General features: G+C 33.2%; 2 protein-coding genes and 1 long non-coding RNA gene across 7 annotated transcripts in view; 1 reads left to right on the forward strand and 2 right to left on the reverse strand.

Annotated features, from left to right (window-relative positions):
• Positions 1–182: 182 nt before the first annotated feature.
• Pka-C3 (Protein kinase, cAMP-dependent, catalytic subunit 3) lies at positions 183–8012 on the reverse strand. Its single transcript, XM_967972.5, has 6 exons — positions 7761–8012; positions 2619–2787; positions 1352–1707; positions 637–818; positions 509–586; positions 183–454 (listed from the first exon to the last, which is right to left on the reverse strand). The coding sequence occupies exons 1-6, from the start codon at positions 7891–7893 to the stop codon at positions 329–331; spliced, it is 1044 nt and encodes a 347-aa protein (XP_973065.1). The 5' UTR covers positions 7894–8012; the 3' UTR covers positions 183–328.
• LOC135266398 (uncharacterized) lies at positions 5950–12251 on the forward strand. The gene is made up of 2 exons (XR_010334437.1): positions 5950–6373; positions 11726–12251. It is a non-coding gene; the product is annotated as an uncharacterized LOC135266398 (long non-coding RNA).
• The window catches only part of LOC661795 (uncharacterized), a 93637-nt gene continuing 79431 nt past the window's right edge, over positions 10663–24868 (reverse strand). For 3 of the 5 annotated variants that reach the window (XM_015979802.2, XM_008195089.3, XM_008195091.3), the window contains 8 exons: positions 22502–22589; positions 20673–20895; positions 20027–20114; positions 15683–15903; positions 15437–15627; positions 15104–15331; positions 14741–15051; positions 10663–13075 (listed from right to left, as the gene is read on the reverse strand). In XM_015979802.2, coding sequence (XP_015835288.1) covers positions 12998–13075; positions 14741–15051; positions 15104–15331; positions 15437–15627; positions 15683–15903; positions 20027–20114; positions 20673–20895; positions 22502–22589 — 1428 coding nt within the window. In that variant the 3' untranslated portion in view covers positions 10663–12997. Of the gene's footprint in view, positions 13076–14740; positions 15052–15103; positions 15332–15436; positions 15628–15682; positions 15904–17812; positions 17901–20026; positions 20115–20672; positions 20896–22501; positions 22590–24868 lie in introns of all 5 variants that reach the window. The other 2 variants (XM_008195090.3, XM_015979800.2) reach the window with 2 other exon arrangements.

Genomic DNA, 24868 nt, shown 5'->3' on the forward strand with positions numbered 1-24868 from the left:
CAGACTAGCCAATTCCATCTGTTGTCGGCCATTTGAATTACTCGAGAATATCAATAGTAAAATAATAGTTATTTCTTAAAACCTGAGAGAGGCAACACCAGAAAATTTAATTTACTTTAACTCAGTGGCACAAGTGTTTAATTCAACTGTAAATTTGTATGGTTATAAAAAATAAAACAAGGTTTTACGTTCAAATTTTTATTATAAAGTTAAGCATTTCAGTAAATCTATATCACAATTATTATAAAAAACTTTAATAGCACCAACAATGTCTATTCTAAGTTTCTGTTGTCATTATCCAAACAAAGTAAACAATAAAATAAGCGCATCAAAAATCTTCAAACAGTTTTAGTTCTGCGTCTTCCAACGTCCGGGCAGATTTCCAATCGCCTTCCGGATAGTCGTCGAAATTGCTGGCATCTCCATCATACATAATTTTAGGAACAATTGGTGGCTAAAATATGAGGGAAATTTAGTACATGTATATTTCTAGTTTATTAACTCATACATTTAATTTTCTCATAATAACGTCATGCCAGTCAGTGCCTTTAAACCATCTGTGCCGTTTCACATCCTCAGCCCCACTCTGAAAAAGGCAATTTTTTAAACAAGTTATTAAAAGCCATTCTGTCGTACCTTCATATTTCCTAATCGTTTCGTCCTATCTTGTACTAAAAGTTTTTTTATTAAATCCTTAGCAACTGGGTCCAGGTGTTTCGGCCATTCTATTTTTCCACTAAGTATCTTTTCGTAAATACCGAACGGATTGTCGTCATAGAACGGCGGATATCCGGCCAGCATCTCATATATTAAGACTCCTGGAAAAATAAGTGATTTGCCAGCTGCTATTTTTTTCAAGGATCGCTTATTCAGTAAATAATATTATTCTAACTAATTTTAATCTTTCAAAATACGAATTACAACAATTTACTCAAAAAAATATGTAAGAGAAAAAATTAACCGCAAAATGTTATGTTTGTTTTTGATGCGTTTTCGTTTCCCTTATTTGGCACCGAACAGGAACACATGACAAAATGTGTTTTGACAACAAGAAAAATGAATGCCAGGAAATCTGTATTTTGGGAAATTTAATAGACGTACTTATCTATAATCATAACAGCAGCTGAACATATGTTGTGCAAAAATTGGCAAAATTAATCTAAAAGTCGCTCCGTACAAACGCAACACTGCGACAAAAATAATAATTATTATTATTGTTCTAATAATTGTTTAAATTTTTGAAATAGAATTTAATAAGAAAATTACGTTCAACATCGAGCTAAAATTATTATGCGTCCATATTAGCTTAGTGTGAATGGATGATTGGTAATAGTGACGTAGGAATACCCACCTAATGCCCACCAATCGACGGCCTTATTATGTCCTTTGCTCTGTATAATTTCAGGTGCTAAATACTCCGGCGTTCCACACAATGTCCACGTCCTGTCTGTCAGTTTCTTCGCAAATCCAAAATCAGTAATCTTTAAATGACCGTCCTTGTCCAAAAGTAAATTCTCAGGTTTTAAATCTCTGTAAACTATGCTCCTACTGTGCAGATATTCAAGTGCTGAGACTATTTCGGATGTGTAAAAATTGCCCGTGCTTGTGCTAAAACGGCCGGCGTTTCTCAAATATGAAAATAGTTCTCCACCGCAGACGTATTCGAATAACATGTAAATACAAGTGTTGTCTTTACTGCACCACAACCTGCAAAAATTAGTGATTAGGAGCATGAACACACACGATAAGGTTGTTGACTTAGTAGTGATTTTACCGCAAATATCTAAGTTCAAGGAAATGTTCCTTAAAAATCGTGCAGCGCGTGTTTGTTATATTTTATGTATTCGTAAAATGATAAAAACGTATGCAGATACACATAATTGGTTCAAAATAAATTACGCCAAACGTGTCTGTTGTTTATTAAACTGTGGACGTCATTGGAAAAAGAACCATAAATTTCGTGTGCCAAAAAGTTGTAATTTTTGAGTAAACACTAGATTCCCGTCGAAGATTTGACAAACAAATTTAAAAATAAAAAGAAATTATTTTTTATTTTCAAATGCAATAACACGTCATGATAAATAATATTTAATAATATTATTTATTTGTTTTAACTTTAACTTAATTAGCCATCTAAATAATAATTTAATACCCGGTATTATTACTTTACTTTTTCATAAAAACTAATGTTAAATTGAGAGAACGAATATTTATTTGTTCTGTTTAAAACTGATGCCGGTCGGTAAAATATAAATGAACCACTTTCATCAGTGCCAGAGGGCCACATTTAAACAAGAACTTTCGATCTCTCAGCAGGAAAGCGAAGAAAGTAGCCTTTTCGCCCTTCTTTGATTAATCACCGGAAATCATGATGTTAACTGCCTAAAGCCTTGTCTTGAAGCGTTAATTTGACCAAAAGAAAAAAGTAAAAAGCATCAGTTCTCACTGCATTTCTTAAGACATTGAGCTTCCAGACGACTTATCTCATTTTGTCTTTGTAAAGCAATTAAATTAAAGCTCAAACGATAAAAAGTCGTTTGTGCTTACTTAAAAGTACAGTATTTATTTTTTGGCCGGTGATAAGCTTGGAATATCCTGCATACTTTCGATATACTTACATATTCACGATGAAAGGATGCCTGATTTCTTGTAGAATATTTTTTTCATTTTTTACATGTTCCACCTGTTTCAGTCTTATTACGTCCGACAAGCATAAAATTTTCATGGCACTATACTGGTTCGTACTTTTATTTTTACAAAGGAGAACACGACCAAAAGTTCCCGTTCCTGAAACAACATTTGATTATTATTATTAAAAATTACTTTTTGACTTAAAAAACACAGAAAAAAGTAATGAAAATTGCAATTTTTTCACATCTTCTGATCTGGAACATTATTGTATTGCCTTTTTAAGAAAGTTTTGATAACGCGTGTTAATTGTTTACATAAGTAATAAAGTAATTATAAAATTAGAAACGTTACAAACGGATATCGATATTAGATAGGTACTTTTTGAAGAGAAACATTTAATTTCTATCAGTCCTGGGGTAAAAATGACAGAATTGCCAGATTTTATCAAAGATACGAGAACAGGAATAGAGGTTTATTAAAGAATTTGATGTGGCAGAGGCAACAACTTTCCTTATTTTCTATTTTCTGTGCTGTAAACATATGGCAGTCGTATGAGAAATCGATTTTACGATACGATGATTCAATCGGAAGATAAATTGTTAAGGTCTTAGCGCCTTATTAAAAATAACATTAAATTTATGAACCTCAAGGTGAAAAGCTGCATCTACCACCTACACCAACAAACGTCACGTCTATTCAAAATCTGTGCCAAAAAAGATAACATGTTTACTGAAACGATTCCTAATTAATTAAAAGGTTTACGTAGTTCTGAACTGTTTACTGTTATCATAAGTTACATCACCAAATTCGGAATGTTTGCAGAGACCAGCTTTTTGTTTTTAGGTCATGAAAATGAGTTGAACTAAGCCTAATATTTACATATTTTTACTAAGCGTTACTTTGCCGTCGACAGACAAACATAAATTGGGCTGCGAACATCACAAGTATCCGAAAATAATATTACTTCCTCATTTTGAAACATATTTATCTTCGAGAAATTTAATGGGGCATAAAATCAGGTTATACAAGCTATAAAATTAAAAAATATGTCGTTTGAAAACGCAAATAAATTGTAAAATTTTGGTGCATTACACGTAGGTTTCCCAAAACACAAAATCAAGAAAAAAACATATACACGATACACTTAAAAAGTAAAATGAAATAACTGTTTTATCCAACATTTCCACATAATGTAGTGTAATAATTGTGGTAATTTTAAACAAATTGGCTATAAATCACCAACATGTAATAATTAGAATCAAACGTTTTCTCGCATTGTTGATCAAATGAATTTGTCAAATAAAAATGTCAAAAGAATTGATTTGGGGCGTAATAATTGTGAAAGTCTTGGATAAAGTCTGGCACTAATGGTTTTACCTGTTCTCTCTCGTGAGTTATTTGCCTTTTAAAAGCTGTACAATAAACAATTAGAAAAACTACTATAGATAACGTAAAATGTTTCACGAATGATTTAGAACAGCTGAAGAGTTTTGAAATTCAACGACAGGTGCATCAATTTTAGAATAACTTTATGTTGTTGATCATGATTTACGCAGTTTTTAATTAAAACAGAATGATTTTAAATCCATTCAAATGTTGGTATTTACAATAATTACAGTTGGCTAAGCTCATTGGGTGCAATAATTGGCACATATTGATAAATAGGAGGTCGTCTTTTAATGTTCGTATTATTATATTGTCCGACTATAAAAACTACTGTTTTATTTTTGGTGACATCGATTAATTATATTTGAGTGACGTCGGTTAGCGTTTAGAAGACTATTTATAAAACTGTACGTCAATGAATGAGGTTGAATTTATGAAATATAAATTGTCGAAACCAATACATCGAGAAAGGTAACAACAATAGGTATACAGTTTTAGAGGGAAATTTATGATAAAGCTAACTTTATTCATTCTAGGTCTAGGTTCATACGCATGTATGAATATATCAAATAGTATAAAGCGCAATCATTATTTATCTCAAAAAAGATTTAAACAACACATATATTTCTTTGTGTGGCACTTTTACTTATTATTTGGTACAATTGAGAAGATTCTTCTAGACAAGTCCAGACCCAGACACAAATACATAAGTAGCACGAGATCTACAAAATTTCTCCAACTTTCACTTAACCTTGTCTCTATGAATGTCAACAGACAAGGTGAACCCAACTGTTCCTCATTTTGTAAATCATACTCGTATTATCAGTTTTGAAGATTTCACAATATTTGTTAACATCCTACTTTCCGTACGATTAACAGAGGTTATTGTGTTTAGTTACAAAAATATGTTAATGTGACAAGTGTGATTCATAAAGCTTACAAAGAAAAAAATTTAGTTCAAGTCGTGGTTTTAGTGAAATATTTAATTTTGGAATAATTTTCGATATTATACATTAATATAATACTCTTATTTCTTATTTTATTGTATGCACCTACCAACAAATAAGTGATAAATAATTTCACTTACTGTACCTTTGTACCCACGCAGATCATTTTACATTCCTTGTTCGCATTATGTATTTATGTATTTAAATGTTATTGTATTTATTTAATTCTTTTTGTAAATAAACCACTGAAACTGTTACATGACTAATACATTATTTATGAGTAAACAGTAATATCCTCAGACGATTTCATTAATACAGGAAACGAAACGAATGATTATTTTTAGAATGTTATTGACGACCACGTAGTTACCTATTTATCTACCAATTCCAAGCTTTGACATTATGTCTCTCGTTTATTTACTTTAAAAAATTAATCTTTACTTAAGATTACAATTAAATTGTCCCGACCCTCCACTTCCAGACAACAATAAATTCTACTTATCGTTTAGAAATCGCAGAATCTGACTACTGTCTAGAAAAACGCTACGCTGCAGGGTATTGACCCAAAAACCTTATAATAATTATAATTTACAACGCTTTGTGTCAAAGTGATACTGGTTTTCTTATCACATCAGCATTCAGCACACTAATTTGATTTCAATTTTCGTAACAAACAGCGTTCCCTCGTCTTCCCTTTACACAAAATCATCTGATAATAATGGAAACATTATTTTTAAATATTTAATTTAGCATTTAAGAAGATTAAAACTAAAAACTACAAAATAATTTTAATTAAGTAATTACAATTTTACAAATGATTGGATACGTAATATGGCAATGGACTAAAAGATCTGAGTCAGTAAAAGTTGAACATATTAACAAGTGATTTAAATTTGTTGTGCTCAAAGTGCATTGCCTCATTAACCTAATTTTAAACCAACGAAAACAAAACATTTTTAATGAATAATTTAATTCTGCATTCAAATCTGTTTCAAAATAACGAAAATTATTTTAGATAGAACTGTCACGTTCTAACGGACACAGTAGTTTCATAGTTTCTTCTAATGTGTGATTTTTTTTTAGAAAATCTACCAGTTAAAAAGAAAAAAGTTTCCTTTGTCAAAGTTAACCAAAATGACTAGTTTATTTGATTTATTTATTATAGAGTATATAGTATTTCATTTTAAGCAAATTCAGCAGTTTCTATAGAAGAGTTAGTTCGTTACAAGGAGGACTATTAAAATTGATTTTTACGTCGAATAAACAAGTCAAGATAACGACTTATTAAATCTATTTATAGGAAAAAGGAAATTTCCAATGCATGATAACCGGCTGAATAAAATAAAACAAACATATTACAAGTTTATAGTTGATTAAGATTTGCACACGCGCCTACTTTATTGCCCCAGGTTTGTCACCATTTTACTATTAGTCTCATATATTTTTACGAACGGTGATTTGCAGACTGCTCGGCTAAAATTTTCTTACATTTGCCATGTAACCTATATATCAAAATTTCGTCTGGCTTCCTACGCATATTTCCAAATCATACTTAATTTTAGAATAGTACCACACTGCGAGAGATAGAAACTTTTATCGTTTTGTGGCACCACACACCAAATAATTTTTATTTGAGTCGGGTAACTAATTACGTGTAATCAATGCTTTTAATAACACAAACCAGCGGTTCTCAGCCTTTGAATTTTTCCTAGGTATCCGCGAAAATTTCTCACATTAAATCTAACTAAAATAAACAAAACAAAACAACTCTAGAAAATTTGGAAATAGGAATTGATTAAACATATACTCATCCTGTCTGTTTTATTCTTTCTAGTATTTTTTTATATTTGCTGACACAAAAGTAAAACTTTTTTATCGTGGTTGATGTCGTTGGTTGACATAATTATAATCTTTGATTATGTGCCCTTGATGAATAAATAACTGGAACTAACAGTCAGATAAACATTGGGTATTTCCTGTAAAATCGTATTACATACTTATGCAGTTGCATTAAATAACATCAATTACATGGTTTGTGAATAAACAATGATGCGAAACGAAACAGGAAAAAGCTAAGGAAATCATGGAAACACATATAAAAAAGTTGCCACAGCTACAGAACGTTATAGGTAACGTTGGAATCTGAATTCTAATAAATTAAAGTAAATTACATATTTCATCAAAATTATTTCATTTTTAGTCAGGGAGCACAATAAAGGTGTTTCTCCAACAAAATTTTGCTCAAAAATTCTTTTTTTAACTGAAATAAGCACCACATTTCAAATAATGTGTATTACGTATTTTATGAACTATTATTTAAAATACACATCAGCCAAGTTCTCATCTTTGACCACGGCGACCTCAGCATCTCACGCTGTTTAGATTTTTTCAATCTCATTCCAGATTTTTCACTTAGAAATTTCAAGATCCTTTTTTCTTTCCATACCATAGTTTCTTAAGAAAAATACATGTTAATTACTTACCGTATCTAACTGAATGTTTTTCAAAAAACACATTTCTATCTCAAAAATAGTCATTTGGTTCAAAAATCGTGTGAACCTAACTGAACTTTTATGTAATAAACGTAACTAAAACTCCCCTGGGCAATAAACTTATGATAAGTTATCGAACTTGTTAAAAATAAAGTGTGGTAGCGGAAAGTTTGCCACTGCAAGAGCAATCTTCCGTTGGTATTTCTAAATGGGGTCAGTTACTTTTCCAGAATCAGTTTTATCTTCAAGGCAACGGCAATCTACCTTTTAATGAGACTTTTTTTAGTTTGAAGAATTCTCTTACCAATAGTCTTAATGATGTTGAAATCATCAATATCGTAGCCCTCTTTATCGTCTTCGGAATAATCCTCATGACTAGCTGAGGAATCCAGACTATCTGTGCTTTCTTGCCTGTTTCTAATCTTGTAATCAGCCATCGTGTCAGTAATTCACTAAGAAGTAACTATGAACCGTACATCACACGTGCTCCTCACTATTTCAGTATACTACTCAACCGTCTATTGTAAACTAAATCGATGGTGTTTGAAAGCCGCGCGCGGTTGCGTCATGCTGTATTTCCCACTTCTTCAATTGCCCACGCGCTTTTGAACCTTGTACGCAAGTCAGTGATGATTAAAAAGTCTTGTCGCTTAGTATAACTATAAAGTGACACATTTATGAAAATATTTATGAAACAGATATGAAGCCGAGGAAAAGTACTCTTAGCCAAAGGTCAATTTGATGTTAAAGGCCTAAAATAGAGTGTATAAATATAAACACAAATGCAGGAAGTTCTTTCATAAAAATGCGAAAAGCCTAGAAAGAGGCAATTTTTTTGTAGAACCTTTAATAGAGCAATGCTTTAGTGTTACGCAGCAATGTAGATTATTAATAGTTGTGGTTGAGGTATTTAAATATACAAGAGTACAACAACATTCACATTTACGGGCACCACCCTATAGTATAAATATAAAATAATTATTGTTTATAGTGGTCTTGCAACTGCCTTGCGTAACCATATCTAATTTATGCTACCTTTCTGTCTAACACTAGTCAGATCTTGATGATTTAAATTAAATTAGTACAACTCAGAATGTAAGAAGTTTTATTAATAATACTCGTAACAAAGAAATAAGTGTACCTCCTATTTTAAAATAGCCTATAATTTTAGTGTCTTTAACCTGTATCTAGTTCTCCCTATTTTCAAACCAGTGCAACAAAAAGGACAGCGCTCCGAGCACTGTATAGTTGATTTTTCATTCTTCAATAACTTTTCTTGCATTCTAAACATTTAAGGTAACACGTGCACCTTCATAATCATTATCGATTTTTTTCGCAAAATACCGCAGTACCACCGACCAATACCATGAGTACCAACAATTCCAAGTAGGTACCAAATGGGTACCAATATAATAATTATGTGCGATGAAAATATAAGAATGAGTCAATATTTTTAAATTCCTTCTTAAGAATAAGGTCTTGGTTTTGTAGCTAGTCCTACTATCAAAATTACCTAAAATTATGTTCTTTTTCATTCATAAAAACTTGTTTGACTCATGGCACAAATTCTAAGGTACACATTTTGACAATCAAAAAAATGGTTGACGTAGGTAATCAATAGGTAAACGATTAGATGAGAATCACATATTTTAAAATCTATAATCATGCACTGTTTATTATGATAATAATTTTCGATATCGCGATGTAATACTTAGTTTTACATCATCCAGTCCATCATTGTTTGTAAAGATTTGCGTGGGCATTGGACAACGGTATCACTGATATTTAAATTTATTAGAAGACGCTCCAAATATGGTGGCAGAAAGAGTTCACGGACGTTTTGAATTCAGAAGTGCTGTGGTATGTGATCACAATGATCGGCTACCATGGAGTATTATAGTAACCCAAAATATCACGTTTGTCTATATCTGCATGCTGTTCGGAAACACATAATAATACTCGTAATTATAGATTTGTTTTAAACTTATCATCTGTAGGTTTTCCTGTTACACAGTCTAACTAGCACATAGCTGGCCATACATACAGATTAATCCGACAAAACATCAACGTAAACCGACAAAACATCAACGTAAACGTAATTTTCTCAACGATATCGTTAGGTACAAAAACAATAAATAAACAAAATTTGTGGCAACTGGGACAAGCCACTGCCAATTTTTTCAATAAAAATCTGACCTAGGAAAGCATTAAGAAAGGTGGTTTAAAAAAACAAGACTAATTTGTTAACTGCTTTCAAATTTAAAATACTCATTGAATTATTCTCATTAGGTTATTGAATGAGTTGGAAAATTCACACTGATTGGTTTCTCACATTATTTTAATGGCTGACTTTAGATGGACCAATCATATCCAAAAATTAATTTCTTCAATGAATTCAAAAATCTAAAGTGATTGGTTTTCTCCGTAATTTTAATGGCCGACCTCAAACGGCCCAATCAAAATGTTTACAAATTTTACAACAGGCACTACGTGCTTTACGTTAATTCATAAAGTTAATTGACAAAGAATGAGTCTGTCTTTGTTGCATCACGCATCTTCAGTTTTTCTTTGAATTCAATCTCCTTAGGTAATGTTGGACGATCTGGTACATAGAAAATACCAAAATTGGCACATAAATAAATAATATTGAGTTGAAACCCCTTTATATTAGTCAAAAATGTTCAAATTCTCCAAATGAACAATGTTGAAACGCAAAGCGCATGCGCGCGCACTTTTTCAATTTGACACTTGACGTTTCTGAAAAATCCAAAAGAAAAGATGGAAAGTAGGGTGAAAAGTCGGTGGAAACTGCCCTAGAATTTTCAAAAGAGCGACAGGAAGTCATGTTGTAGGTCAGTGTTGTAGTTTAAAAACGGACTGGTGTTTTTTTTGTAATAAGTCTTTGTGTCCGCATCCAAAAAAATTATATAATATACTCGTACTTTCATAGAAAATAAGTATCTTGTAGCAAATACTGAACTATTTTTAAATTAAATGTTAAATTCTTCATTTTATGGGTCAATTTCGCCTCATCTTAATTTTATGCACTAACAGGTCCATTATTGGACCTGGGGCCCGTCAAGTTAACAATTGTTTTCTTGTGAATTATCTGTATTGCAAATTGCCCAAATACCAGAATTACAACGAAAAGTTTCGTTGCTATAAAAATAGTCGTTTTACTATTTGATGTAAATAAATCATAAAAGTTAATTTTAAAATTGTTTTATTACACACTGTCTACAATGCTTACATAGTTTCTACACTTCAAAATAACCTGTCATAGCTGTATAAACAATAATCATCACAGATTACAACAAGCTATGAAAAAAAAAAAGATATAACAATACTGTAGCAACGCTACAACGTCTGTATCGTATATGTATAATGTTCCATTCACAATAAAATATGACTAAAAATACAACCCTATAATTACATAATAGAACAGATGAAAAATGCTGTGAATGGTAACTTTAACAATAAAGGAAAATATAACAATATATAACACAATACTGTCTTTTACGAAAATATGTATATAATATGCAAGAAATCAGCGAAAGAAAACAAACCATGAAAAATAATAGTTGCACGGCGTGGCGTTTATATACCAAAATATTTATCTTGAATATTTTCACGTTTTGATCTTATGTTCAAACTATAGGCTATTTACTTATACAATTGGAAGCGCAAAGCTTGCACATAAATCTTGTAGGATTTAATTTTATTGTACTTTTTAAAAAATTATAAAAGCTATAAATACTTGAATAATGTTATAAGCTCATTTCGGGATTGTATTATTTTAAAATCCATTCGTGAATTGGCTAAGAGATATGCGTCAAACAGTTAAAATTTTGTAATTAATAATGTAAATCAACCATGCGTCTCTAGCTCGCTTTTCAGTTAGTGCACTTAATTGCTCTACGAAAATATAAATATGACGAGAAACGAATTTTGCATATTTAAAAGCGTAATCAAATGTATGGTTATATGCGAGAGCAGAATGATCTGTTTTCTTTATGTCATACACGCTAGTGACGATAATAAAAACTTATGCTATTGTAGAATAGGTCCCTATAATTGTCGTAACATCACAAAGATTAATTACGTTACCGGTAGTTTTTGCTAAAAACATATCCGTTTTTGCCGTTTATACGTCATACAAAAATACTTTTCGTAATGCCAAAAATTTTGTATAATTGATTTAGAAACTAAAATAGGTGCTTGGTATATTTTTAGAAAAACTGACCGTTTACAAACAAACTTATTTTTTAGAGGTGTACGCACAACTTTCCCGATCAATGAAGGAAGTTTCCCTTCACCCGGCATTAGTTCTGCCCTTTATCCGCCTGAACAAGAGAAGTTTTCAGCAGATGGCGCCCAGCTAGGTGGAGGAAAACTTCCTCTATTGTTGAAGGAAGCTGTGATGTCATGTGATGTATACAGTGAATGTTTGTAAAGTGTCTTTATTTGAAATTATCCGATAATAAAGCACTGACTTCATTAATTGTTAACTTTAACTTGGAATTCAATAAATAACATCCCATGTAAAAGGAATGAAACTATTTAAAAGGACACCAAAAAATTTTCGGAATTAAACACGTAAATCGCCGCTCTAGAAAAATGAGGTAGTGTTCTTTATGTATGCCGACTTTGTTGTTTAAAAAAAATTGTGATCGATTTGAAAATAATTCTCTAGGCCTATTTTCACCTTCTCCAAAACTTCTGTTAAGTTATTTTCAACTTATTGTAATATCACTAAAATTGATAACTTTATTAATAAAAAAAAAAATAAAACGATGTCCTGTGATAATTAACCTGAATAGATTGTTGCAGTTCTTTAACTAATTCTAATTAATTCTAAAGCGGCTAAAATAAGAAAGGAAAATATTTGGGGGCCTACCTGTCTACAAAGGTCACATAACAATCCCTGTCAGTGCTTCGAAAGTAATAACGCTAATAACAATAAGTAAGTTAAAATTGACTAAGCAAGGGTCCGAAGCTGATATGAGAGTCGGGATATTTTCGATAGAGAATCTGCAAATGATTTCACAACACACTTTCAAGGCACAATATGTATTCCAGTACTTTTATTGATGAGAAGAAATGAAAATCTGCTGGTGCAACAATCCGCAGATATTTATACAAATCATGGCACTTATTGTAACGACTACAATAGAGTTTCAAGTGACTCCTTTAGACACGATATTCTTATATAAAAATATTTGATTGCAATTTTCATTATACAATGAGTACTAGACGCCGACCTTAAAAACCGCTCAAGATAGCACTGAAATACCCACAAAGTTGTGGTTGAATTTAAGCAACGTAACATGCCTAAAACTCTCTAAAACTTAATCAACTTTACCCTTCAATTCAACTAATTCATTTATTTAACCTATATTCAACGCAATCTAACGAAATGATTGTTTTTTGGACCCTGCCTTTGCTTGGGCTGCTTGACCCTACAACAATAATCTAAGAGCATGGAAAGACAGAGTGGATAAGAGATGCCTTATATTAGGGAAAGAAGTTTCGCAGTAGTCATCACTCGGATATGTCTGGATCTACCCAGTCTACTCTCGCCCAGTCCGGGAGCTCCGTCTCGAATTCCCAGCCGGGGCCCTAAAATACACCACATAATAAAAACTTATCTGTATCTGCACTATGAAGGACTAAAATATTAAACACAATGTAATGTGTTATTTAACATACCCTTAAACTAATTTCAATTATTTCAAGTTTAAATAATTAGAGGAATAACAAAAACTTAATAAATAGAGATATTGGTCGTGCAAACACTTTATCAGAAGCAAAACTATGCAGTGAGAGGCAAAACTATGGAATAATCTTATTAAAACTGAAAATATTTGGTTTTGGCGAAAATGCTCGACAGAACTTTTAATTATTGAAATGAAATGTAATAATAATAATAATAATAACAAGCCGTCTTTGCTTGTGCTGGAAATACAATTCGGGAGCCAAAGTTTAGCAATTGTCATTTGAACTTCATCCCTTTAACAAATTAAAAAGTAAATAAACAGAAAAATAAGTAGATAGATGAATAAATAAACAAAATGAAATTTATAAAAATTGTACTGTAGTAAAACTAGACATAAAAAAACTGCCAAAGAAAAAGAACAGACCATTAAACAAGAAAAAAATAACGAAAAGTCAAAGGAAATCTGAAAAAACAGTAGAGAAAAAAATATCTATATTTAATTGCAAAAATTGTTCACCGAAAGTTTTTATTAAGCAAATGACAGGAATGGTGTAACTTTATAGAGATTTCAAATACTGCTGTTTTAAACTTGAGTAATTACTAATTAGAAATCCGCAAAAATTTGGTTTTACTTCAAGTGAGTACTCTAATATCGTACGTAGTTTTTACTTCAAGTAAATATTACCTAATATAGCATTTATTTCACAGTATTCATGAAGTAAAACTGAGGTATTTAGTGAAGTTTTTGCGAAGTTGGAGTGACTTCGAGTTTGTGTTCAGTACTATAACGAAATACGTTTATTTAACGAGTTTTGAGTTATGAAGGTCAGAACTTTGCTGATATTTTGCAAATCTGTTTTATGTTAGAGCGTCATGGTTTTTAGGCAATAACTAAAAGACAATGTAAACTATACAACATAGTTACAACATTATAATATTTTGTTTGAAAAATAAATAAATAAATAAAAGTTAGTATAAAACGCGAATTGGAAAAATGCAATAGACAATCTTCCTTGATTGATTAAGACGTGGACGTAAGTTTTTTTCAAATTAGAAGCTCGTTAATCTTTAATCCATTAACGTTTTCTCCATCTAATGTTAATACTGCCTTTTTTCCTCCTTTTTTTTCTAAAACCTACCACATAACTTATAGTCCGAGAGCTCGGGATAAAAAATTCTCTAAGCTTTCTCTAAATTCTTTAATCATCTCTAAGCTTTAAATTTAAAAAAAGAATACTTTTAATGTAAATAAGTCTACTTACTAAAGTCAGCGTTCTAACAAACGGGACACTAGGGGTGGCAACCCTTAAAAGTTTCTATTTTTTTATACTTCCTCAATCAGGAAGTGATCAGGAATTTTACTGTTTTTTTATTTTTACTATTTTAAAATTTTCGTTAAATGAAAACCAGCGTTTTAAACATATTGTCATCAAATTTATGCAAAACACGTAAAATGAAATTTTCTTATCTTAATTTATAAATAAAACGAGAACAAATTTTTTTGTAATTGATATTTGGAATGATAATCTAAACATGAACAATAAATGACAAGACCATAGTTTACTCACCCTGTATTTCCAAGCGTGCAAATACATAACTAAATCTTGTGGTTTGGGGTCCCGATACCGGACCTTGCATTCGTAACAGTGCTTGTCCACTGTCATTTTGTCGGGATTAAAGCTAAAGTCTGGCGCTTCGTGGCCCGTTTGCGTTGCGACAGTGACTTTTGCGTCGACGTTTCGGCTTGTGGTGAGTGACGATACGGCTAAAGGATGCGGTAAAGATTCGCAAGAAATCGAAGTGTTGTTGTCACAGGATTCATCACACGGTGATGGTTCTCTCGACACTGGGTCTGCGTCGTCGTCTCCTAAAACTCGATCTAGAAGAAATGTTTTATTAATGCCGAAGTAAATCGAGCTTTCTAACTCCACCTTTAGGCACAAGAGGTCCCACCAAGGAGTCGTCCAGATCTCCCTTTCTGGGATTGAACATAGATAATTCGCTATCTCCGTCCATTCCTAACCAATTCTCTGCATTATGAATGTGGATAAGGTCACGTACTAATTCTTCGTCCGTTTTCCCCCCCAAGTCTCCTCCTTTGCCCTTCACTGGGCCGAAGACTTCGTGGTTGTACAACGGGTCGTTCACGACGGGATATCCTGTTACAAATAACGATCAACTAACTAAAAAACTGCGAAAGTTATTTAGCTATTTTATTCAAATTTCGGAATATTTCTTTAAATTAGCAGCTGTTGTGGACTCACCTAAATACTGTAAGTGTACCCTGATTTGGTGCATTCGTCCGGTCTTGGGTTTACACAGAACAATGCTAGTTTTTCCGTTAAAACCTAATTTTTGAAAAATGGTGTTGCAGTCTTTTCCTTTAGGAGAGACCTTACAGACGCCTATTTTGTAGCTAACGACTTCAATAGGTTCTTTACATTCTATTATTTCGCTGAAATATATTTCACGCGTAATGATTGTGAAGACGCTAAGTCGCAATAACTTACTCTGGGAACTCGCCTTCCACTCTACAGACGTATTCTTTCTGCACCAGTCTGTTCCGTATTTGGTGTTCCATTTGTCTAGCTTTCTTTGGAGATCTGCCAAAAAGTAACAGACCACTTGTTAATCGATCCAGTCTATGTATTGTCCTTAAATTCTTCAAGTTATATTCTTTGGCAAGTATAAAAACTACGGTGTTGTGTCGATATCTACCACAAGGATGGACCTAAAAGCACAATTTTCGAAATAAAACCTAAATTCAAGTGGTGTATTCGTTATTGCTTTCCAATAATACACACCTACCTGAAAATTAACATTAAGCAAGATAAAATATGCCAGCTTAGTGAATATGTAAAGAAGCTACACAGAGACTGTCGGAAGAACTAAGGAAACAAAGTCAAAGGCCATGCAAATGGTTTGTGTTATCTTTGTGAAATTCAGCCGGAAAAAGGAACACTACAAAGTAAAATACACATACATACGTCCTGGCACGTTTCTACATTAACAATGTTTGCTTGGAATTGTAAGGACAACTCTTGCCTTTATGAGGCTAATAGGAATATCGCCAAATGTAATGTTGGTTCTTTATTAGCTGATAGAAAAGAAACAGTAAATACGTCTTGCAAACATTTCCAACCTCGAACGGTACAAACACAACATACAAACCAGGGGAATTCGGAAATAATTTTACCTAATCATGGACGAAGGCTTAAAGACAATATTAATGGAATGAACTTAATGAAGCAGATTTGTTTAATGGAATGTAATAAAAAAGAAGACACGTGTAAACCGCGAACTTTTCGCGCCTTGTAAACATTACAATTTTTTTCTAAATCCTCTTTATCATTCTTAACCCTAAAAAATGCTAGTCATAAGCTTTTTCCTCCTATATTTTTTTCACTCCCATATTTCTATAAATTATTATTGTTTGCAAAAGTCATAAAATAATTGATAGTTTGGTAATTTCTTTCTGAACTGCCCTCGTATTTATACCATAAAGTAGCTAACGTAGGATCAGTGCTCGGATACGAGGAACATGACATGTTTATAATGAATGTCCAAGCAAATTTTAAACATAATCTAACTCTCAAAAGTGTACCTTCATCTTTTAATATACGGCTCTTAACTCGTATTAAAAATGACACCCTTTTTTATTTGGTACCAGTTTACGTACGTAAATTAAGAGAAGATTTTCGCTCTGACATCACATGTTTAGCAGTAATAGTAACAAGAATATAATCGATATTATTATAGCTCGTGAAAATGTTTGAAGTCCGACACGAAGCGGAGCAAAACTCGTCAGACTTTTGACAATCTCTGCACGCACAAAATGTTAAAAGACTGAAGCTTGTTTCATCCCAGAAATTTAAAGTTGCCAATAATTAGGATTTTATACTTTAGACGAGTCAGTTACATCCAAAATATTGTGTGCGTGTATTTTTAAGTTAAAATACACGTACGTCCAAAGAAAGCAACAACTGTATTCATCCATTCTCTTACTAAAATTAAAATTGCTGTTAATTAATCAAAAAAACGATGCTTCTTGACATCAAAAGTGCGTATTACTACTAGAGTTTGGTTAAGAGATGCTGTTTAGAGCATACTTCTAAAATATAAAGCGAGGGTTAATAAAAAATTAAAAGTGCAAGAACACAAAATGCGTGGCACATTTTTTAAAAACCAATATAATGAACATTACAAAAAAGTAACAGGTAAAAAATCAGTTTGATGTTTGATGAAAATTTTACAATGATAGGTAAATAAAGTTTAAAAAAAACCTGGTACAATTCTATTTTAAAAAGCTGTCCTAATATTTCCACGTTATTCTTTGAAAAAATCTTTTTAAAGCAAATGTACAAGTGTTTATTTACAATAATTCTTTCTTTCAAATCCAAATTAACAAAAAAATTAAGAAAAAAAAATGGTGTACAACATTCATTCTTCAAAATGAAACAAAAAATAATAATAAAATTACGGAATAGTTACTGTCAGCTAATAAAACGAGGCAATTCAGTTTGCCATTGCTGGACACTTGTGTTTGTGTCCAGTTGTCCAACTTTGAAACTTAAGCGTTCTGACCAGCATTTCTTGGCGTTGATGAATTTTGAAGTACGACCGGAGCACACTGTACTCACCGGTAAGGAACACGGCTTATCCAAAACAACTAAGTCCTCGTCAACATGAATTAGCTTGATTGGGTTTGCTAACACAGGGGTTTCATGTCTGTAATGAACCAATAACATCAGACTTTCATGTGGCACACCTGCGTCTCTCTCAATATTTGTTCTGTCTAGAATAGGCCCGTGCACATGAAAAGATTTAATCTACAAAATTGATCTCTGTTGAAAAAGAGACGTGCTGAAGTAGGTTTTGTTTTATTATTTTGTCAGGTTGGCGTCACGTTGATGGTGCTTTGTTAGACCGTACTGACGCAAGTCGCAGTGTCAGTAATAAAGTGGAGAATTTCTCCTCTCCACATTACTGTTTGGAATTTTGCTAGTTGCCGCGCAATTTTCGCACAGCTATAAATATGGAGAAGCCGACATGCGTGTTATTTCCACCTCCTTTAAATTTAATAGTAAACAATAGGAGTTGCATTTTGCATTGAAGCAACTTTTTTGCCAAAATTCCACCCGATTTTTTCGTCAGCTACACGTTGCTTGATAATTTACCCAATTAGCTTGCCTAAATCATTCACTGGACGTGCCCCTATTGATCTGACAGCGGTCTGAGAGCGGACGTCAAAAGCAGATCAATACGGATTAAGATCAGCAGACACACGCATAACGAAATCAGCAAACCGGTCAAATTTTGCGTTAAACTGTTTTTTGTTGCTTCAGTGTCTCATCAAATTTTAATTGAGACCAGCAAAGGACGCGACATGACGTGGGTCATCCAGGACCAAACACACTAAAGGACAATCTCCGTAATTAAACACCAAATCAACTTTTTTTACAAAAATCTGACACGATAAACGTCGGCAGTGGAAAATTGGTTTCCATTTCTTCCTCAAGTAGTCCATTGTCAGGAGCAATGTTTCTCAAACGGACGTGAAATAAAATCCGTTTGCTTGAGGTTAAAAATGATTCAGAACCCTATTTCGCGAAACATGACATGGGTCTAAGTCCGTCTGTTGTCGGCTGTGCACACCACAATTCCACAATAAAGTTATAAAAATCAATATGGCCAAACTACGTAACCGAAAAATTATACTTAGCCCGAGCATAATAATTAAAGGTTTCTTGACTTTTTTTAAATTTAAGTCTTACTTTTGTTGGGCTAGAAAGCAGGATTCAAATTATCAGTTTCTATTCAACTATTACGAGGATCCATTTGAATGTTAAGAAGAATGAGATTGACGATTACCTCGGCTACAATAACGTCTGTGTTTAGTGAAAGATTCGTGTGCTATTGATTGAATCGTACGTTGGAAACTGATGTGTAAATCTGAATGTCGCTATTCACAGCGAAGCTTAACATAATAGCCTATTCGACACATCGCTGTTTCTATACGTGTATGGAATTCAACACGTGTATTAAGGCGATAGTGTGTTTTTTTTTTTGATTTGGAAAGTGCAATGATGGCCTGAAGTCAATTTTATGATAAACGCTTTGTAGGCCAACGTGTATGTTCTTTCATCAAAATGCTAAATGGGGTCAAAGTCAGTAAAATTTAAGAAGTATATTCAAAATATGCGTTTGTATTTTGAAAAGCGTTTAGGGTTCTGTACTGATGTTGCCTGTCTAAACAGTTTAAAAAGGGGAAAATCGACGATGTTTGCCTAACGGTTTGCAAAGCTGGTTTATGGTGAGCTAAGTTAATTTACGTCAGGCACTGCTTCGAAGTTGTTCAAAAACAAGTGGCCAAAAAAAAACTTTCGAAAACTAGTCACAAAAATATCTCGTTCGTTCCTTTTAATCAGCACAGTAGATTCATTTATTCCCATATTAATCAAGAAGCTGGAAGTGACGTAATAGAGATTTAGTAGATGTGGAAAACTTATTAGCACAATATTTTTTAAATTATTGCACCACGGTTAGAAAACTGTGCTAAGGTTTCTACTTTAATGTCAAAGTTCTTACTTCAGTGTGGGGCTAGATCGGATCATGCAAAAACAACCTACGTCGGAAGAGAGAAATCAATAGTTCTGTACCCGATAAAGGATTCATCAACAGGTCCTCTGTAAAATGAATTAAACTAGTTGGATTTAAACCCTCAGGCAGATTAAAGGTTAAGTCAATGAAGCGAGTGCAAAAATATGAGAACTTGAGACAAGCATGCCGATTACAGCACAAGAGATAGAAGGCAGTAGTACAGCAGTGACAATGGCAGTCTATTGGCCACTTACAGGGATTGAGGCAGGTTTGTTGACCACCACAATGTCCTCATCCATGTGTACAATGGTGATGGGTTGGCTAGTGACGGGCACTTCATGTCTGCAACATTATAGGCTCAGTACGTCTCATAGTACGCAAGCTTCCAAACACAAAAACAAGCAAATCAAAACTAATATGTTGGTTATTAGGCTTGGCGGGTTAGTATAACAGGGGCAGTTATCCGCTAATTAAATCAGTTATTTTGGAAGCATGCACAGGTAAACGAGAAACAAAGAAAATCGTCAAGCAGATCCGCAGAAACGATAATCGTCCGCAAACACGAAAATTATCCTAGTAGCTGCAGGTATTAAATGTGCCATCATCAGTCCGATGTAAAGCCAATTAAATGCTGATTGCATACAACAATCGAATTCATATCTCCACAAACAGAACGTAGTCAAAAATTAACGATCCGGGACTGCGAATTAAAACCATTGATTGCTGATAATTCGATATCGGCAATTTAAAGCAACAATAAATTCAGCTGGTTTGTGGAAAATAACTGATTTACACTAGTGGATTACAGCGCAATATTGTAGGTATATACATACGTATAAACGAATATTCTGTCAATTAAACAGAAAAAGCATTCAACTTTCATAACCGCATGTTACATACCTGTGGACTACGTTGGCCAGAAGGTCATTATGTTTTAGCTTGTAGTCTATAGGGACCTTGTCATAATTTACAGTTAGAGTTCCTGCTTGGATGCACCTTTCGTACTCTTCGGCGGGATGCGCTCGAAATTCTCGAGCAAATACGTCCAAGATCCGCTCGCCGACCCACCTCCCTTTAGTGAATGTTGTGAAAGTGAAATAGTAAGGATATACTTTCCGCAGCCCTAACAGAAAACAAAAACGAAATAAGCGCAAATGTTAATAACTGTACTGTATATACTACGATACATTTAGAGCCACTTTGTAAAATAATAATAAAGCAAAGATTACATTTGTAATAAAACCGCCCACACATTAACCGGCAAGATGCTAATTACGTACATAAATTTGTGTTGTTTTTTATCTCGTTTAGAATACATGAGAGAATTAAATTGGAATATGGCAACAGAAACGGCGGTTGAAAAATGCTGCTCTTCATCCAACAACGTGGAAATAATATTGTTTTTCAATCGAACGGAGAATCGTGCGTGACGAAAATTCGCAGCTTAGATTTCAAACAATTTGGATTTTCGGCCGTTCTCCACGCTTCATACAAGTTTGCCACGATAAAGACAAAGTTTCAAGTTTCAACGGAGCTTTTTTCTTCGTAACGATATGAATTCCTGAACTTCGTTATATAGCAAGATGTGAGTTTCCAGTGCGGTTTCATTGAATATTTACGGATCACGATGTTGCTGATTCGGCTCACGAATTTCGTTTGCGAAAATTTCGTTTACACCACAACTAGAATCGTAGAGTATTCTGATTACTTTCAGCACATGTGCTGAAAATCTGTGTCATTGTGATGATTATAGTAGGGGTTCTACAGACAGTAAAAATACTTAAGTGGATTCAAATTACAAATACTAGTCGATTAAAAATACTATTACAAAAAAAAAACTTAAGATATCAGTAATCTGATGTTAATCTAGGAAAATTAAATTTTAATTACTAAAAACCTAAACCAACGAAAGACAGAACGTGATTTATACATATTTACGGACGACGGATTGGGTTGAAAAACGTTCAGCAAATTAAAACCCTACAGCAATAAAAACTAGGCTAGACACAATGATAAAATAAATATTGTTCTATAATCAAAAGACAATCTTCAACAAAACCTTTAAATTTTATTTCATCACATCATACTGTTACTACAATTTACATTAGCCTGTGAAACAGTAACTGAAAATTATAATCTGCCCTACCCTGGACAGTTAAAAACCGCAAATACGTTTAAAAGGACTACAAATAATTATTTCTATTTCTCGAAAGCTTAAAATCCGACATAAGAAACTTTGAGTTCAGTTTAAAACTTTTGCTTTGATCGTCTTAGTGAAGAATTATAACATTTACTGCAATAAATAATATTCAAGAGCACATTTACAATGTCAATATGGTCTGTTGATTTTTATTTTAAAATTCTCCTGCTTATTATTCTATTATTCTATTTTTGTGTACAGGTACTCCTATTAAAGTATATCCCTATTATTAAGATTTTTTCAAGTACCAATAAAAAAAATCATAATTAACTATCTCTTATTTAAAATTGCCTACAATCACTGTATCTGCAGAAACATTTTACTGTTCAGTTTCCTGAGGTTTTTCAAGAGTAGAAAAAATATAGTATTATGTTCGCGATTATGGACATGGTATTTACTCATCTTCATGCTCGTGAATAATCGCTCCTATGATAATATACTATTACGTTGTCAGAGAGCGATCTGCGATGTGGAGTGACATCAAAAATGCGTATCACGCATCTCAAATCAGCCTCAATTTCTAACTTACCGTTTTCGATGTAGTAAGACGTTTCGTTGTAGCGATCATCCGTGAAGCCCGGTCGTTTGGCTTTCAGAGCTTTGGTTTCCAGTTTCGCCTGAGAAGAAAAACACAATGTTACTGCTTGTAGTGACTAAAAGCAACTATTGTTGGGGATGATGTTGAGTAATAAAAGTACTCCATCAGGCGTCTTAACAGACAAAACGGTAAAAGAGTGAGGTCGCACAAAGCTGCGGTTATTCTCGCCTGAAGCTAAGAGTTTAGGGTTCGTGTGTGTGTACATCTAATCCTTGTATAAACAACTGAGCTCAACACGTTCCCTATAACGGTCTGATCCTGTCACTAGATGGGGAGAATACTTTAAACGCGTTTTGCCCCTGGGCTGACTATAGATTTCCATAGGGATGATTTTGTTTGGGTTTAAAACTAACTATTAATTCAATATCCGCGGGTTAACTAGATACAAAATCAATGAAACTAATCGACGAACTCTGATAAAATTACGTAGTTTGCTTCTTTGATCCCAAATCGAAACAACACATTCAGTGATTGTGAGTGAAATGAGCCTGAGGAGAGGTTGCCTGCTTAGATGTGCACCCGTGAAGGTACTTAACATTTATGATGTTCAAATGATCGCAGAAAACTGGAACGGTGGCTCGTGTTCGAATAATCGAAAATTCATGAGATCTGTCCATTTCACACACAGATAACAATTCCGAAATGTCCAGAGTATTCAAACGTTTTTCATAAATAATTCAGTAGGTATAAATCTGCGCCAAGTAGAATATGTGAAAAGCACTTGGCTCCAATTATTCCATTTGTTGGGCATATTTGCGCTAAAAGCAGGCGAGTAAGAAGTATCGAACCACGTGAAAAATGCACCACATGTTATTACTGTGGTGGTACATATGCAAATGTGGAGCATATCGAGAACAGCAAATAATAGAAACGTCAGTTATCTCCATGTAGTAACACACTTGTCTTGTCTTAGCGTTGCGGTCGACGGTTTATTCAATAGCATTTGCAATTTGTATGGTGGTCGTAATATGAATGTGCTAGGTTCTTGACAATAACATAACAGCACAAAATAGAATAAAACCAGGACGCAAATCATAGCTCATTAAAACTGAGCTTTCAATTGATTTGCCGTTGTTACTGTGATCTCCTCACGTTCAAGCAGAAACATTGAAAGTTTCTACAGGCCTTCAATTTTAAAAGACTACTTACCTCTGCTCATCGTATTTTTTAGACGCAGTTAAAGCGTAATGAACGAGTTTTTACGGCCGGTTGAACTAACAAAGTACTAAGATTGGCTTAATTTTGTAGTTATTTTTAGCAACACCACACAACAAAAATCATTTTTATAAACAACAGTGAAGGGCCTTTGGTCATAACAATTAAAAAGTGTGTGAAGTAGTTAATGAAAAATATGTAATATTAAAAGAATCTTGCAGGGAAAGTTTGTAACTGAATCTGGGAGCAGGCTCTCCCTAAATTGGCAATAAAATATGAATTACTTGTGATGAAGTTTCGTGTTGTCACTACGGCTCCGACTTTTAACAGAAAGAATAAAAACCATATTTTTCCTTAAAGTATGACTTTAAAAGAAAAAAGTGTCGCACAGTTACTGTAACGACGGCCAAATTAAAATTATTTTTGAACAAATTCACTCTTAGCTCTTTAGTGCTTCTCGTCGAAAACTGGATTTGTCCAGTTGGTGAGTTAATTCATTTTGCGCAAGCAGTTCCTCATGTAATGCATTCATTACTTTGTATAATTAAGTTATGTCACACGGTTACCTTCCTTTATTGCAACCGAGTTCATGCGGTTACCGAAATAGTTACTAACAGACAGCTTAAGTGCGATTGGAGATCTGGACTTAACTTCGAAATAAGCGTAACAATTTGTTATTTAGTTATAATCTGTAAGATGTAACACTTACATGCTCGTAAAATATTTAAATTTGTCGTGAAACCGAGATGGGAAATGTTATAGCAACTAGATCATCATGTATCTTTCACAGCGGGTGATTCAAATTGGCAATTACTCCAAATGAGCTTGCAAGGTCTAAGGTAAATTGCAAATTTATCAGTTGGTAAATATTGTATAGTCACTTAAAATGAACTTAACACCTGGTCGTAGTACTTTTACTAAAAATTTTGCGATAAATCAATAAATTGAAGCCAAGAAAATTTCAAATTACGTTGTTGTGCATAATTACTAGCTTACAGAAATATTAATTTATTGTCGTTTATGAAAATTTTCAGGAATTGAAAGTTTCTTCAGTAACTATTACTGAAACCGAAAATTCCTTCCTTTTGATGTTTTTTCAAAGTTTCTCATTGTTCTCATCGAAACACAAACCTTTTCTTGCAT

This window comes from Tribolium castaneum, chromosome 5 (assembly GCF_031307605.1).
Source record: "Tribolium castaneum strain GA2 chromosome 5, icTriCast1.1, whole genome shotgun sequence".
NCBI classification, from domain to species: domain Eukaryota; kingdom Metazoa; phylum Arthropoda; class Insecta; order Coleoptera; family Tenebrionidae; genus Tribolium; species Tribolium castaneum.

Bases quoted from the DNA above. Each gene is read 5' to 3' on its own strand.
- Pka-C3 (XM_967972.5), bottom strand. From the start codon at position 7,893: ATGGCTGATTACAAGATTAGAAACAGGCAAGAAAGCACAGATAGTCTG. The intron at 587-636 runs GTACGACAGAAT...TGCCTTTTTCAG, and splicing joins AACGATTAGGAAATATGAAG to AGTGGGGCTGAGGATGTGAA. The intron at 455-508 runs GTATGAGTTAAT...CTCATATTTTAG, and splicing joins TTATTATGAGAAAATTAAAT to CCACCAATTGTTCCTAAAAT.